Source organism: Panthera pardus, unplaced genomic scaffold (genome assembly GCF_024362965.1).
Source record: "Panthera pardus isolate Hobbes unplaced genomic scaffold, ASM2436296v1 HiC_scaffold_24, whole genome shotgun sequence".
NCBI classification, from domain to species: Eukaryota; Metazoa; Chordata; class Mammalia; order Carnivora; family Felidae; genus Panthera; species Panthera pardus.
This window is the reverse complement of record NW_026526810.1, coordinates 109,980,575-109,997,711: the sequence shown is the minus strand read 5'-3', so window position 1 is coordinate 109,997,711 and position 17,137 is coordinate 109,980,575. Positions and strand designations below refer to the sequence as shown.

The window sequence follows — 17,137 nt, the reverse complement described above, 5'->3', positions numbered from 1 at the left end:
CAGTGCTTCCCCACCCCCCATCCTGCTCCTGTCCCTGCCACTACCCATAGGCTCGGGGCTCTGGAAAGAGACATGGATCAGTTCTCTGGGAAAGAACATGCAGAGGAGGTTAATTTAGAGACACGTCCTTTCAGGAAACTGGAGTAGGTACTTTGGGGACCATCTTCTGGCACTGCTAGTTTACAGTGCCAGCATGAGGCCTAGAATGTTCTTTTTGGGCACGGAAAAGAAGGACTGATGTCATGAAGGGCATCATTTAGCCTCTTGGCCACACTTCTCTCCAGGTTTGATAGTGTGCAGGTGGCATTGTTGGGTCATGAGCAAGATTCAAGCACGATCAGCAGAATGGGCCCCTAAGCCACTGATGACTGTGTTGGGCAGGGAGGATCAGAAGTGAGAAGGTCGTGGGTGGTGTTACTCTCATTCCCTGTGCTGGGGCCCTCCCCCTAGGACTGACCTTCTTGTGCTCTGGAAGGCCTGTCTTCCATACCATTCAAGTTGTCTGTTGCAGGTAGCCTGGATCTTTCACTTACTTTGTTTGGTGTTATATGTCGAGCGATTCCCTATGTGCCAGATCCTGTGTTAGGTTCAGAGAGTGGTAGACAAGAGAAATAACGACCCTGCTCTCATGGAATTCATAATGTAGGGACAATCAGCAGGCAAAGAAAAAACAGAAAAAGTTTGATAGTGGTATGATGGAAAAAACAAAACAAAACAAAAATAAACCAAAATAGAACGAGACATAACAAGGACTGGGGCAGGAGTGGAGTAAGGTGGGCTGCCTTAGGGTGGGTCAAAGAACACTCTTCTGAGGAGAAGCCAGCCATGAGAAGACCTGGGGGAACTGTATACCAGAAAGAGGGAATAGCATATGCAAAGGTCCTGAGGTGAGATGATTCTGGCATATTAGAGGGACATAGAGAAGTGTAGTGAGGATGAGGTTGAGTAGGTAAGGGGGGCAGGAGACAGGGGAAGTAGGAAAGGTGGGCATAGCCAGACAGTCTGGGGGCCTAGAGCTACGGGAAGGAGTTTGGATTTTATTTTGAGGGCGGTGAAAGCCATTGGGGGGATTTAAGGAGGAGAATGTCAGGATCTGATTTCCATTTTAAAAAGATCACTTGGACTGCTGCGTTGAGAATTGACTACAGAGGATGTGTTCTTTGTGGCTGTGTTTTAAATGCCAGGCCAATATTCTTTTTATCAGGGAGGGCAATCTTGAGGCCCTTGTTTTCCAGCAGCGAAGATGGGGTTGAGGATGTGTTTGTCCAAGAATTGTCTCTAATCAATGGTCTGCTTCTACAGGCAGGCACACCCAGGGGACAACATATTGGTGCCCAGCTCATAGCTGGGGTTTCAGAGAGGACTCAGTCTATGAACCAGGGAAACTAAAAATCCGTTCTCAACCAATGAAGTGTCTGTGATGTGTGTGTGTTTTCTTTCTAGGTGTGCTTCACCCTAAGATAAAACAGTCTCTCTCTTTTTTTTTTCCCCCACTTTTGAAAGTTGGTTGCATTCTACACATACTTTAGCCTCCAGAGGAGAGATTTATTTTGTCATGTCTGGCTGCCATTTGAAAGGCAAACCTTGGATACAAGAAAAGCTACAGTCTTCTTCCTCCCCGGAGCATCCCCCTTTCCTGACCAACCCCCCCGCCCCCCACACCCCCATTATTTACTGGAAGGAATCATCCTTTTTCCCTCCTGTCTCCAGTCTCTTGTCCTTGGCGGCCCCTTGACTTCGACCCTGAGTTGTGTATGTCATCAGAACACCCAGTGGCAGCTCGGAAATCATGGCCAGGTTCAATATAAATTCCGTCTTGCTTAGGCAGCTTTGCATAATAAGTCCCTGAAAAGTCTTCACCGGAGTAGATGCCGGAAAAGGGATTTATTGGGTCTAGGAGGCCTGAACATCAGACTGCATGGCATTTAAGTCATGAGAGGAGTTTCAGGGTTCAAATTCTTCATCTGACTTGGCTTTCGTGAAGCAATACCCTGGCCCCCAAGGTGCCTTTCCGGCGATGTGTTGAAGGTCAGAGTTATTGCTAGAGTGACCACTCAGAGAATGTCAGGATCTTCTTCATACATTTGCCTTAAAGCAGGCCTCACGGTTGTTTTGTTAGGGATGAGGGCTTCTGTGGGACTAGCCTGCAACAGGGCAGTGCTGCTAGGTTGATCCACACCAGCTGCCAGAGAAAAAATTTCAGGAGAAAACCCAGCTGAGTTAAAGTCAGTTAACTGGGCTCTCCTGCTCTGCCCTTAGAACATGGCCAAAGAACATCACAAGGCTCTCTTGTTCTTCCTTTTGCTTTGGAGGTTGGTGAGCCATCATTAGGCCAGTGAGTCTCATATTTCTCAGAATCACCGGAAGGGGGGGGGTGTCTGTCAAAAATACGGATGTCTGGATCACATGCCAGACCTCCAGAATCAGGATTTCACAGCCTCCCCCACCCCCACTAGTTCTGACACAAACCAAAGTTTGAAAGCCACTCCCTAGAAGATTCTTCTGGAGAGTGAGGTGATGGCATTCTTGATAAGCACCAAAGGCTCATTTCCTGCACCAGCCGAGGAAGAGTTCATCCTCTTGGGGTGGTCTGTTGACAGCCTAGTGTTCAGGGAGCTTGTGAAGTTCAGAGAAGGGGGAGATGAGTTCTTTGTCTTGCAGAGAGGCGTGAATATCATAGATGGAGAAATGAAAATCTTGAGAGCTGAGGTGATTTTTTCTTTTCATGAGATGAATGGGAAAATTCAGTAAGATTTGAACCTGTAGGATATGTTTTCAGTTGCCTAAGCCTGGGCTCTGGAGAAGCCAGATAACTTCAGGCTCACCTCATTTGCATATGGAGAAAGAATGTCCCAAGTATCTCTCAGCTGTGAAGCTTCCATTAGGATGGCCTGACATTTCTTTTTTTTTTTTTAATCTTATTTTTTATTTTTTAAAAATGTACATCCAAATTAGTTAGCATATAGTGCAACAATGATTTCAGGAGTAGATTCCTTAGTGCCCTTACCCATTTAGCCCATTCCCCCTCCCATATACCCTCCTGTAATCCTCAGTTTGTTCTCCATATTTATGAGTCTCTTCTGTTTTGTCCCCCTCCCTGTTTTTATATTAGTTTTGTTTCCCTTCCCTTATGTTCATCTGTTTTGGCACTTAAAGTCCTCATATGAGTGAAGTCATATGATTTTTGTCTTTGACTAATTTCACTTAGCATAATACCCTCCAGTTCCATCCACGTAGTTGCAAATGGCAAGATTTCATTCTTTTTGATTGCCAAGTAATACTCCATTGTGTGTATATACATACACACACACACACACACACACACACACACACACATTACAATAATACTCCATTGTGTGTGTGTGTGTGTGTGTATATATATATATATATATATATATAACATGTGTGTGTGTATATATATATATATAACATGTGTGTGTGTATATATATATATATAACATGTGTGTGTGTATATATATATATATATATATATATATATATATAATATACCACATCTTCTTTATCCATTCATCCGTGGATGGACATTTGGGCTCTTTCCATACTTTGGCTGTTGTTGATAGTGCTGTTATAAACATGGGGGTGCATGTGTCCCTTCAAAACAGCACACCTGTATCCCTTGGATGAATGCCTGGTAGTGCAATTGCTGGGTCGTAGGGAGGCTGCACCAGCTTGTATTCCCAAGGATGGCCTGACATTTCAGTCAAGGCTTATCACACGCTTCTGCAGTCCCAGTACTGTGCTTGGTTGGGTAACATGGAAATATATAACTCTTAGTTCCTGTCTTCAAGAGTCTTATGATCTAGTTGGGTGGAGAGACATAAGGGGGATGGTACGGACTGGCCAAACATGGCTGAGACTCAGGGAGCCCTGAGAAGGCAGACAGCAAACACTGTTGGCAGGGGTCACTGGGGAGGCTTCCTGGAAGAGGCAGGCCTTCAGCCAGCCCTTGAACAGATTAAGATTAGCCAGGCTAGGGGCAAGAGACAAGAATTATAGGTGGGAGGAAAGACCTGAGTAAAGTATTTTGTTGGGGTCCAGGGGTAGGGCTGTCTGATTCATATATACAAGAAGGTCAGGTGAGGATTCATTCATTCATTCATTCATTCATCATTCAACCCAACATGGCAAGCTCTGTGTTGGGCTTGGGGATAGAGCAGCAAATGAGTCAGGCGCTGTTTCTGTTCTTGGGTAGGCTTTGGACTGCTGGGGTCATCATGCAATGGCTACTCAGCTCTCCTGGTTGCCTGAGGTTTTGGGACAGAGGCTCGGGTTGGCACTTGCCAGCCTCAAAGACACTGCAGCAGTGAGTGTGGCGTGTGTATGTCGTGTGGAGGGCATCAGCCGGCTGAAGAAGATGGTGTGTCACACAGGGGCAGAAGATGCTGCTCTTTGGGGGAAGGAGAAGGGAACCACCATTGATGAAAGGCATTTCCCTCTGTGCGTCAGACGTTTTCTGTCATTTAGTTCTCTCACAGACCTGAAGTAGGCGTTGTGGTTAAGTAGAGCTGAGGCTTGGGGAGGGTAACTGACTTGGTCTGAGGTTGTAGCCAGTCAGCCATGGAGCTGGATTCAGATCTGCCTGATTCCAAGTCTCTGTTCTTTCTGTTCCACTCCAATCCCTTGGCTCTCCAAGGGCCCTGTCGTCCTCCAGAGGAGTTTGGGCACCAGTGGGAGCCATTTTGGCTTCCATCCTGAGGAATGAAAGACAAAAAACTGAGCTCCAGGGATATCCCTTTTTGTCAGGACGGGTGGGAGAAGAGCTGCAGTGATTATAGTCGGGGGCTGCTGCAATGGCCCAGGAGCCCAGGGACGATGACTCAATGGGAGTGGTTGCAGACATTCTCTCAACATTTTTTGGAAGTTGTGAGTAGACAGCCATGCAATCGAAATCACCAACGTATACGTGCAACAAACTCTGAAGACTGTCCTAATATAAACATCTACCATAGGTATATGAGTTGTTGTTGAAAGCAATTCATCTGTGTGCTGGGCTCTGTGCTGGACACTGGGGATAAGTCAGGAAAACAGCGGGCTTGCAGGGTTACCGGGTTACACTGCCCCAGGGGGTGCCGTTCACATTGAAGTTTACATGAATGGTGCCCCTGGGCAGGTGGCTACGTGCAGTGGCCCCGCAGATGGTCTCTGCCCTCAGAGACTTTACAGTCTTGTAAAGAAGACAAATATTAAACATTGAATGGAATTGAAACTAACGTTATGAATAGTATTATTATTGCCATCTTTGTTGGGAGAGGGCAGAATGAGGGAAGAAGAGGACTGAAATCTTGCTCTCACCATTCCCTGCAGGCCTTTCCTATTTTATTTTATTAGTTGTTTTTTTTTTTTTTTAACGTTTATTCATTTTTGAGAGACAGAGACAGAGCGCAAGTGGGGGAGGGGCAGAGAGAGAGGGAGACACAGAATCTGAAACAGGCTCCAGGTTCTGAGCTGTCTGCACAGAACCTGACCCGGGGCTCAAACTCGTGAACCGCGGGATCAATGACCTGAGCCGAAGTCGGACACTTAACTGACTGAGCCCCCCAGGGGTTCCAGGCCTTTCCTCTTTTAAATATCAGAAACACTGCCTTAGCTTGGGCTGCTAGAGCAGGATGCCATAGACTGAGTGGCTTAAACAACAGATAGTTATTTTCCACAGTTCTGGAGGCCGGGAAGTCTGAGATAAGGGTGTATTCTTGCTGCGTGCTCACATGGCAGAGAGAGAAAGAGGAAGAGAGAGGTCTTTCTCTTGTCCCTTCTTATATAGGGGCACTAATCCTATCATGAGGACGCTGTCCTCACGACCTAATTACCTCCCCAAGGCCCTGTATCCAGTACTAGAACATTGTGTGTGTGTGTGTGTGTGTGTGTGTGTGTGGAGCGGGGGTGGGTGTTAGGGCTTCAACACATGGATTTCAGGGGAAACAGTTCAGTCCGCAGTAAACCCTAACCCTGGCTTTCTTTGAAGGGCAGCTTTAGGAAGAGTGTAACTAACTCTGAGGAAAATGAAAAGGTTCCTCCACCTTGCCAAATATTGCCCCCTGCTTGCTAGTTATAAAATGCTATGTAAATGGGAACCGGCTTTCTGCGGTGCAGTTAGAGTTAAATATATTTAAATGCAAACAGGAGGAAGTTAGCCTATCGGTGTAGATGCGTCTTAAAGTGTATTTGTGGGTGGTGGTGGCAGTGTGGGCAGCTGGGTGAGACAGCAGGAAGTCCAGGTGCCCACAGAGAACAGGAGGGGCCGGTGGGGGGAAGGAGGGGCCAGAAATCCTGCCACAGGCTAGGGCTTCTTGTTATCTCTGCTTATCTCTGTTTATGTGCACAAATAGCAATGATGGGCCAAGGTCCTGTTTTTACTGTCAAAGGGGACTGGTGGACGGCATCGGGGATGGAAAGAAGGGTGACACCCTGAGAAATGCAAGAACCCAGTGCCAGATGCGATGAAGGAAAGGGGAAGGCCAAGGACACCTTGCTAGGGAGAGAAGAGCAGTGTTCTCTCACTGCCGTCTCCCCACACACCCTCCCAACCCAGAAGAATGGCGACTCTGGGGAGGGAGCAGGCTTCTGGCAGGAGATGAGGAATGTGCTTTTGGACACGTGTTTGGGGTATGACAGGACACCTGTTCTTGGGTCAGAACACAGGAGCAGAGGGACAGTGAAGAGGGAGGGGCCCCAGGTGTCTGAGTTGGACGGTTGGACTTAGGAGTCAGCTCAGGACAGTGGACACGGAATCTAAGAGAACGGGTACGGTCTTGAGAGAGAGAGACAAAGGTGGAGGCATGAGGAAGAAAAGGAGCAGAGGGTCTGTGATGGGCTCTGAAAATCACACTTGGAGCCTGGTTGACAGTTATTTTGGAGAAGTCTTATTTTGACCCCTCTGAATCCTGATTGGTTCCCTGGAATCTGGTTTTCCACAGATATGCTCAAGGAGGGTCACTGGAAAGCTCTGAGAGCTGAAGCTCCCTCACTCCAGATGTGATCGCTAAGGGATCTCCCCCTCCCAGCGGCCCCCAGAACTGGGCAGTCAGCACTCCTTCAAGCCATAGGCCATGGGGGGCTCCTGCTCTGGCGGAGAGCCTAGCAATTTGTTCCTCTTGCCTTTCCTGCTTCTGATTGCGGCCTTGGGTAGCCCGAAGTAGGCTGTTGATGAGAACATCATTCTATTCTGCCTTGTGCCAGCTTCTTCCAGCCCAAGACATCTATCATCCCGTGGCAATCCAGCCCCCTTGGTTTGATGCAGACAGGTGATGGCTGAGGCTGGGCTGTGCCTGACCCAGCCTGGGGCACGCTCCACAAAATGAGTCATTCCCTGCCAGCCTTTCCCTGCTCCCTCTGCCCCTCACAACTTGAATGCAAATGTCACCCCTGGGATCCTATCATCGAGGGATTTTTTTTTTTTTTTTTAAAGAAATCCCATATTGAAAAGGACATTTGTCCTCTCTCCTGTTTAAATTGCTTTCCACGGGTTAGGGAGACCTGGCCATCGATTTTCTTCTAGAGAGCAGAACGAGCCCTGTGAAGATTTTGGCTAATTAACTTTTGGAGAGGCACTGCTTGAATTTATCAAAAAGGTTGAAGTCTCTCTTCTCCTCCCACATCTTGAAAAAGGCTTTAAACTTTTGTTTCCAAATCTCTGCCAATGCCTGGACTGTTTAAAAGTGAGTTCCCTGGAGACAGTGGCAGAGAGGGTGTTAGATGTCACATTTTTTCAGGTCCAGCCTGTAATACAGTTGTTCCAGTCCGAAGAAGGTTTTTTTTTTCTGTTTACATAAGAGAGGTATCGTTCACACCAAGATTACATTTAAAAATACACATTCCCCCCCAGCATGCCTGTTACTAATAGCATTGCATGTTACGGAAAGTGGAAAATATTTAAGATGAAATTAATTTTCACCCAGCGCACCACTTTGTTTGACTTTCTCGTTCCATTTGGTGTGGGGCACGGACTTGGCCAAACTCACTTTCCCTTCCAGCAACTTCATTTCCTTGTTCCTCTCTTTGGGGTTGGAGTTGTCGGAAGCCAGTAATGAGCGTATCGGGAAAAGTCCAATTTGGGATCCCTCTGCAGTTTCCTTTTCTGTTGGCTTCCAGAGTTTGTTTTGAAAACGGAAACCTTCCTGTCGCCAGCTGATGAGTTGTAGCGTGCCATCTTCTTTTTCTTATGGCTTCTCCTACAGCAGAATTTTTGGAGTTGGGATAGTTAACATCTATTTTGGCCATCTGTCAAAAGATCGTGGGAAACCAGATTACTGTTTCTCACATCGGACACCTCTCTGTTATGTGTTCTTGTCAGTTCTCATTAACCGATTGCTGTTGCTCATCAACTGGTTGGTTGGTTGCTGTTTCATGAAGAAGCTGGAGCATCTAGGACACTCTGGACAGGCTGTGTGTCATCTTACGTGGGCTGAGCTGCCTGTGAAAGTTCTGGCGCACTGGACTATGTCGCCTTAGCAGTGGAGGCATTTAAGCTGGGGGGACACAGATGTGAACGCTTTGTAGGAAATGGTTCTTTATTTTTGATCAATCTCATGATCCTTGTTACCATCTTTGATTACATCAGCTCATGTTCTGTTTTATAGCATTTTAATGGGCTTCCACCCCCCCCCAATTCATTTCCAGCTGTGTGGCTATTATAATTTGATTACAGTTTGGTTTTGCAACTGCTAGGATACTTTCTGAGCACATTATGCCTTCCTTGTGAAACTGAAGATGTTCAGAGGGGGAAAAGGAGCAAGGGGACTTTTTTTTTTAGGAGTTATGTCAATAAGTAATTTCCAAGAGATGCCTCAGAAGCTTCAATGGTCGTATCTTTCCAGAATAAGAAATTTGCTTTAAACTCTTGGTGGACTCTGACCCACTGACTTTTTTGAAAAACACTATAGAAAAATCCCTCTAAAATTTTGCTTTCTTTAGTCCTCTAAATATTTTTGTTAAGAAATATACTATTCTCAACTTAGAGACTTTCTCACCCCGATTTTGGCCTCTTCAAATCTATGCAGAACCAAAACAAAGGGACATTCATAATGTTGCTTCAAAATGAGCTACCTGGTTCTCCCTTCTGGCCCTGTAATCCCTCTGGCTCCCCCCTTCCTGCCTTTCCCTCCCCTCCCCACAAAGAAGTACAAGTCTACCTGGCACAGGTTATGTTATTACATTTGTATTTCCTTGAGCCATTTATTAACCTCCCACATGTGCCTGTCTTTGATTTGGTAGGTATTTGATCTCACTGATTTTTTTTTTTTTTATATTTGCTCAGTTTTACCAATGTTATATTTCTGGTCTTTGAAAAGGGTATTATCTTAAAATTAGCAGCATCACCACATGTCCAAGGATACTAAAGATTCAGTAACATAAAATTTGCTGGGCTTAGATCACCACTCCAACAAACCAGAAAGGTCTTTCTCTTTGTGTTTTAGATTTCAGGGATTGAATTATCTTGACTTCAAAATGCAACTATTATAAATCCTTCCTTTACTTTCAGTTAGGAAGTTATTTTTTCTTTATTTTTCTATTTTTATTTTCTTTATTTTTTATTTTCTTTATTATTTATTTAAAAAAAAATTTTATGTTTATTTATTTTTAAGAATGAGAGAGACAGAGAGTGAGCATGGGAGGGGAAGAGAGAGAGGGAGACACAGAATCTGAAGCAGGCTTCAGGCTCCAAGCTGTCAGCACAGAGCCTGTTGCGGGGCTCGAACTTACAGAACATGAGATCATGACCTGAGCTGAAGTCGGACGTCTATCCGACTGAACCACCCAGGTGCCCCAGAAGTTATTTTTTAAGTGTGTGGTTTTAAAAGACTGGTTCGTCCCCCTTTTAGCCTCCTTTCCCCATGACAGCTTTACTTTTATGGGATATTTCCTCTGTCCTGCTAGTCTGTGTTTATGTGGGGTGTTTCTCTCTGATTGCAATGGAAATCTGTGCATCCATGCTTTGGGGTTTGGGTTCATTCTAGAGTGCCTTTGCTGGCAATTACTGAGAACAAAGTGTGGTTAATGTAGGATCTTAATAAGGGGGCTCTAGAAGCCTGAGGTCCCGGTAGATCTCATGTAGAAGATTGTTCTAGAACCACCTCTAGAGGTGGGACCTCATGCTTCCTGGAGTGGGAACTTGTTACTTTTACTAGTGGTTTATCTAGGGGCCCTCGGCTCTTGGTTACAGGGGATTCTAAATTCCCTGGTGATTTTTGCATGGGAAATAGAACCTGGTTGAGACCTGACACCAAGTTGGATTCCTCCCCTCCCTTGGTACTCATTGCCTTGGTCTCCAGATACGCAAAATCTTCCCAGGGAGGTAGGTGGGTACCATCACTTATCCTCTGGGTGTGTTTCTGTTTTCCCTGGCCTCATTCCTCCTCTGTCTCTCTCCCCTCCTGATAGACTCGGGGACCAGTTCTACAAGGAGGCCATCGAGCACTGCCGAAGCTATAACTCGAGGCTGTGCGCGGAGCGCAGCGTGCGTCTCCCTTTCCTGGACTCGCAGACTGGTGTGGCCCAGAACAACTGCTACATCTGGATGGAGAAGAGGCACCGTGGCCCAGGTAAGCCACGCCACCCTGGACATGTTCTGGCTTCCAGTCTGGAGGGAGGGAGGACCAGCCATTGGGAATCTCCACAGTGATGCTGGGGAAACGCAAGCTGTACAGCAGGCTGGGATACTCTCATGAAACTCCACTGATTTATAGCTCTAGACACATGTCCCAAGGATGATGGAGGGGAGGGGCAATGGAGCCTTGTTGGCAGGGGTGGGGGGGGGGGGGGGACAGAGTGAAAGAACTCAGGATTTAGCCCCCAAAAGGGAAGGTTGAGGGCATGGCATCCATCTCATCCTTTGCCCTTTCTGTAGTTCAGTGGTTATTAGCTGGAAATCTGTAGTCAGATCTGGGTTTGAGGCTTGGCTTTATCATCAAACCAAGATCTCTCCCTCAGGTTCCACACCTGCGAAATGGGAGTAATAATAGTTTTCACTTTAGAATTTTGTCAGGATTGCATGGAAATATTCAGAAAAAAATGTATGAGTCGGCACCTAGTAACTATGTGCTCCCAAAATGCTGGCTATTATCGTTGATATTCCTACCATTATTATCATGACACTAGTCTTCTAGGCTCCAGAGAACACCATAAAGACCAACAGGTGGAGATTAGGGAGGCAACCAAAGGAATGCAGTTTTCTGGCTCTCTATGGGTCTATTTTAGAAAGTTTTTATGACGAAAAATTTCAAACCCGTACAAAAGTGGAGAGAATAGTAAAATGAATGTCCATGTATTTATCACCCAGTGTCAACAATGATCAACTCATGGCCCGTCTTGTTTCATTTATACTCACCTCCCACTTTCCTCCTTGACCCTAGGTTATTTGGAAGCAAATCCAAGGCAACATGTTATTTCATCTGTAAATTTTTCAGTATGTATCTCTAAATGGTAAGGACATAAGCAGACATGCCCACTATGGCTATCAAAGCTCCAAGGTAGCAATTAGACCTTAACAGAATCACATATTGGTTCAACATTTATTTCCCCCTGGTAGTTGAAATCAGAATCCAAAGAGGAATCCTGTGTTGCAATTGGCTGAGGTATTTCTTAAGTCTCTTTAAATCTGTAGGTCTTGGCGTGTGTTTGTCTGTCTGTCTCTCTTTCTCTCCCCCTTGCATGTTGTTTATGGAAGAAACTGAGTTGTTTGCGCTGTAGGGTTTCCAGAGTCCAGATTTTCTGATTGCATCCCCATGGTGTTATTCTTGGGAATTGGTTGTTAAGACTAGAGACCTGAGCAGATTCAGGTTCAGCTTTTTGGGGCAAGAACAACTCCTAAGTGGTGGTGTGTTATTTCCATCAGGAGGCTCATGGTATCTGGTTATCTCTCTTCTATTAAAATTTTTTTAAAAAATGTTTATTTCTTTTTGAGAGAGAGAGAGAGAGAGAGAGAGAGAGAGAGAGCGCGAGCGAGCAGGGGAGGGGCAGAGAGAAAGGGAGATACAGAATCCGAAGTAGGCTCCAGGCTCTGCGCTGTCAGCACAGAGCCTGACACAGGGCTCGAACTCAAGAACCGTGAGATCATGACCTGAGCTGAAGTCCGATGCCTAAGCAACTGAGTCACCCAGGCACCCTAAGTTACCTCTCTTTTATTGATGTTAGCAGCCCTTGATGGTAGTTGCCTAGATCCTTTATTCTGTTAAGGGCTGCAAAAAACGTGACATTTAATTCAAGGCTGTCACTAATTTTTCATTTATTAGCTCTGTAACCTCTATAAAGTGAAATATCTCCTCATTAAAATTTTGGTTATTGTGAGGTATAGTTCACATATGACAGGCAGGATAAATAATTTTGCCCCTTTATTTATCAGTTTATTTTATTTTATTTTTCATCATTATAAGTATACTCTAATCTCCATCCCTTATTTCACCCCTCTCCCTTCCACCCAACCTCCCCTTTGCTAACCATCAGTTTGTTCTCTATAGTTGAGACTCTGTTTTTTGGTTTCCCTCTCTCTCTCTTTTTCTTTGTTTGTTTATTTCTTAAATTTCACATGAGTGAGATCATATGATATTTGTCTTTCTCTGACTAACTTATTTTGCTTGGCATTATACTCTCCAGCTCTATCCATGTTGTTGCAAATGGGAAGATTTCATTCTTTTTTTATGGCTGAATAATATTCCATTGTGTATATATACCACAACATCTGTACTCATTCACCTACGGGTGGACCCTTGGGCTGCTTCCGTAATTTGACTATTGTAAATAATGTATTCACCAGTTTTCAAAATAAAGAGTTGGTTCCCTAATATTTACCAAAAGTGATTAATAAAGTTACTATTTTGTTGAGTGCCATCATGATTTCACAGATTTAAACACCATGGATACATTTTAACCCATTGGAGCTATTATTCTTATTGATGCTTAAATTGTCCCATCTTTGGCCCATAGGGGTTTGGGCCAGTGCTGGTGTTCTGAAAGAACCCCAGTAGTTTCTGATGGCTTCCTTGGTATCCTAATATTAAGACAAATGTTTTAGGCTTATTTTGTACATTTCCTGCCCAGACCTGGAATTAGCTATTTCTATAAGAAATCCTGTTGCCTTTCTGTAGGAAATGTTATTTGAAGACCATAATCTGATGGTGCTTATTGTTCCTAGGTTGGTTGTTGTTTCTAGGAGTTTTCAGTGAGTGGATCTAAGAAATAGGATTTCTTTTTTTTTTTTTAAGAGAAAATACATTATGAACTTATATTTCCCATTCAATTCAATTTTACACAGTTTTTCTGAACTGTCTTAATTGTCTCTCCTTTCTCCAACTCTAAAAAAATCCTGGCTCTTAGTGATGCTGACATAATTATTTATTTGCTTCCCCCTGCCCCCCACATACATATGAGTATCAAATAAAATTAGACTTCCAACGATACAATTACTGAACATATTTAAGGTTTTTCTTCTTCTTCTTCTTCTTCTTTTATTTTTTTGCAATTCTTTTTGTCCTTAGGGCATTGCCTATTAAGGATGTAGAGTGAAATTACTGTGTTTTAAGGTCACTTGAAATACTTCCTCTGAGTGGTTGTGCCACTAACTGAATACACAGTTGGATTTGTTTCATTTTGCTTTCACTTATTAGGTATTATTTTTTTCAAATTTCATATAATTTGTTTGTATTTTTAAAATTAGTTTTTATTTTGAAATAATTACAGATCCACAGGAAGTTGCACACATAGTACAGAGGAATCCCCCAAATCCTCCACCCAATTTCTCCCAGTGGATACATCTTATGTAATCAGAGCACAATCTGGAAAGCAGACAGTTGACATTGGTAAAATGTGTGTGTGTAGTTCTATGCCATTTTACCACATATAGATTTGTGGAACCACCACTATAATCAAGATATAAAACTATTCCATCACCACAAAGCTCTCCCTCATACTACCCCCTTATAATCATACTCACCAGCCCCTCTCATTATTTCAATACCTTTACCCTCCCCCATGTATAACACAATGTCTTAAACATTTCCTCTGCACACATTGAAAAACCATATCAGTATTACAATTTTTGCTTCACTCCTGAAACGAATATTATACTACAGGTTAACTAACTAGAATTTAAAAAAAAAAAAAACCTGAAATAAAAAATTTTTTTTTGCTTCAACTATCAAACTATTAACTTAGAAAACTTAAGTGTCTATTATATTTACTCATATTTTTACTCTTTAATTGTTCCTTTTTCCTTCTTGATGTTCCAAGATGCCTTCTTTTATAATTTCTTTCTGATTAAGTATTTCTTTAGCCATTCTTTTAAAGTAGGTCTACTGGTAACAACTTCTCATAAGTTTTCTTTCTTCTGGGAATGCCTAGATTTTTTCCTTCATTCCTAAAGGATATTTTTGCTGGATATAAAGTTCTGGGTTGATAAATCCTTTTATTTTAGCAATTAAAAAATGTTTTGCATCTCTTTTTGGTGTGTGATGAGGTTTGTGATGAGACATTTGCTGTCATTGTTTTCCTTTATAAGTGAGGTATTGGGGAACCTGAGTGGTTCAGTTGGTTGAGCATCTGACTTTGATTCAGGTCATGATCTTGTGGTTCATGAGTTTGAGTCCCACATCAGGCTTACTGCTGTCAGCACAGAGCCTGCTTCAGGTCCTCTGTCCTACTGTCTCTCTGCCCCTTCCTTGCTTGCTGTCTCTCTCTCAAAAATAAACACTCGTAAGTGAGGTGTCATTTCTCTCTCACTACTTTCAAGACTTTTTTTTGTCTTTAGTTTTCAAAAATCTGATTTTGATATGTTTTGGTGTGGATTTGTTTGGGTTTACCTGTTTTGGAATTCACTCAGCTTCTGGAACCTGTAGGTTTATATCTTTTGCCAACTTTAGGAAAATTTCAGCTATTATTTTTTTTTGAATACATGTTCAGCCCCACTCTCTTTCCCTTATCCTTCTGGGACTCTACTAACACAAATTTTAGATTTTTTGCTATAGCCCATACATCCCTCAGGCTCTGGGTCTTTCTGTTTGTTTGTTTGTTTTTGTTTTTGTTTTTGTTTTTTCTCTCTGTTGCTCAGATTGGGTTATTTTTATGTTTCTGTCTTCCAGTTCACTACTTCTTTCTTCTAATCTCTGCATTTGTTGTGTTGTTTTATTGTGTTTTGAACTTTTACAATTTCTGTTTGGTTCTTCTTTATATCTTCCATTTCCTTGCTGACACTTTGTATTTTTTCATTTTTTCAAGTATTCGTGATTATTTGTTGAAACATGTTTATGATGCCTCCTTCAAAATCCTTGTCAGATAATTCTAATATTTGCATTGATATCTATTGTCTTTTTCTTCTCATTCAAATTGAGATTTTCCTGGTTCTTCATATGAATGATTTTGATTGACTCCTGGACATTTTGGCCATGATGTTATGAGACTCTATATGTTATTTGGTAAAATGCTCAAATCTTTTATCCATTTAAAAATTGTTTTTTTTTTTTTAAATTGAAATTTATTTGACATACGTCATTGTGGAAATTTAAGGTGTACAACATGTTAAATTTATACATTTATATATCGTAATATGATTGCCATTGTAGTGATAATTACAGGCTCTATCATATTTATAATAATCCTTTTTTTAGTGGTTGGAATAATTGAGTTCTAGTCTCTTAGAAAGTTTGGTGATTATAATACAGTATTGTTGTCTATGTTCACCATCATATGTATTAGATCTCTAGGGGAATTGTTTTTGTATTGTTAAATTTTGATAGTCCTTTATATATTCTAGATTCAAGATGTTTATTTGATATATACTTTGCAAATATTTTCTCCCAGTTTTTGGCTTATATTTTCATTATCTTTTTTTTTTTAAGTTTATTTATTTTTAGAGAGAGTGAGAGAGAGCAAGAGTTGGGGAGGGATAGAGAGGGAGAGACAATACAAAGCAGGCTCCATGCTGTCAGTGCAGAGCCCAATGAGGGGCTTGAACTCACAAACCATGAGATCATGACCCGAGCTGAAATCGAGAGTCTGACACTTAACTGACTGAGACACCCTGGTGCCCCTATTTCATTATCTTAATAGTGTCTTTCAAAGAGCAGACATTTTATACTTTGAGTAAGTCCAATTTATCAATTTGTTATTTAATGAATTGAGATTTTGTTGTTGTATGTAAGAAATTGTTGCTTAATCCAATGTCAAGTAATGTATTTTTTTTTCCTAGAAGTTTAATAATTATAGGTTTTATACTTAGGTCTATGATCCATTTTGAATTAATTTTAAAATATGGTTTGAGGTACAGATTAAAGTTTATATTTTTGCAGATAGAAATCCAATTGTTCCAGCATAATTTGTTGAAAAGATTAGCCTTTCTCAAGTGAATTGCTTTTGTACCTTTGTCAAAAATTAAATGTTCACATGTATGTAGTTCTATTTCTGGATGTTCAATTTTGTTTCATTGGTTTATCTGTTTTCACACTAATATCATACTGTCTTGATTCTTGTATTTTTGCAATGCATTTTGAAATCAAGTAGTGTTAGTCCTCTAATCTGTTTTTCTTTTTCTAAGTTATTTTGGCTATTTTAGTCCTTTGAATTTCCATATGAATTTTATAGTCTGTCCAGTTTTACAAAAACTCTGCTGGGATTTTGATTGGGATTATGTGGAATCTATGGATCAATTTTGTGGAAAATTAACAACTCTCAATACTGAGTCTTCCAATCCCTGAATATAATATCTCTCCATTTGTTATCTTTAATTTTTCCCATTGATGATTTTTAGTTTTTTGTGTACAGATATTTCACACTTTTTTCAAATTTATCTCTAAGTACTTAACATTTTTGATATTATTGTAAATGGATTTTTTAAAAGTTTAGTTTCTCATTATTCTTCATTAGTTTACAGAAATACAGAAATATATATCTTCATTCTGTATCCTCAAACTTTGTTTTACTCATTTATTCTAATAGCTTTCTGTAGATGCTACAGCATTTCAGCGTTTTCTACAGTTGATTGTTGTTAGTGAAAAAGAAAACTTTTCTTTCCTTTTTTTTTAAAGTTTATTTATTTATTTTGAGAGAGAAGGGGAGAGAGAGAGAGAGCGGGAGAGGGTCAGAGAGAGGGAGAGAGACTCCTAAGCAGACTTTACGCTGTTAGTGCAGAGCC

The 17,137-nt window shown here is 42.0% G+C and overlaps 1 protein-coding gene across 7 annotated transcripts in view; it reads left to right on the top strand.

Annotated features, from left to right (window-relative positions):
- DPF3 (double PHD fingers 3) overlaps positions 1-17,137 on the top strand; it is a 293,080-nt gene that overhangs the window by 136,290 nt on the left and 139,653 nt on the right. For all 7 annotated transcript variants that reach the window (XR_008417252.1, XM_053889564.1, XM_053889561.1 and 4 more), the window contains exon 2: positions 10,399-10,559. Coding sequence is in view for 6 of the 7 variants with exons in the window: in XM_053889561.1 (XP_053745536.1) it covers positions 10,399-10,559 (161 nt within the window). In the remaining variant the exon portion in view is untranslated. The remainder of the gene's footprint in view (positions 1-10,398; positions 10,560-17,137) is intronic.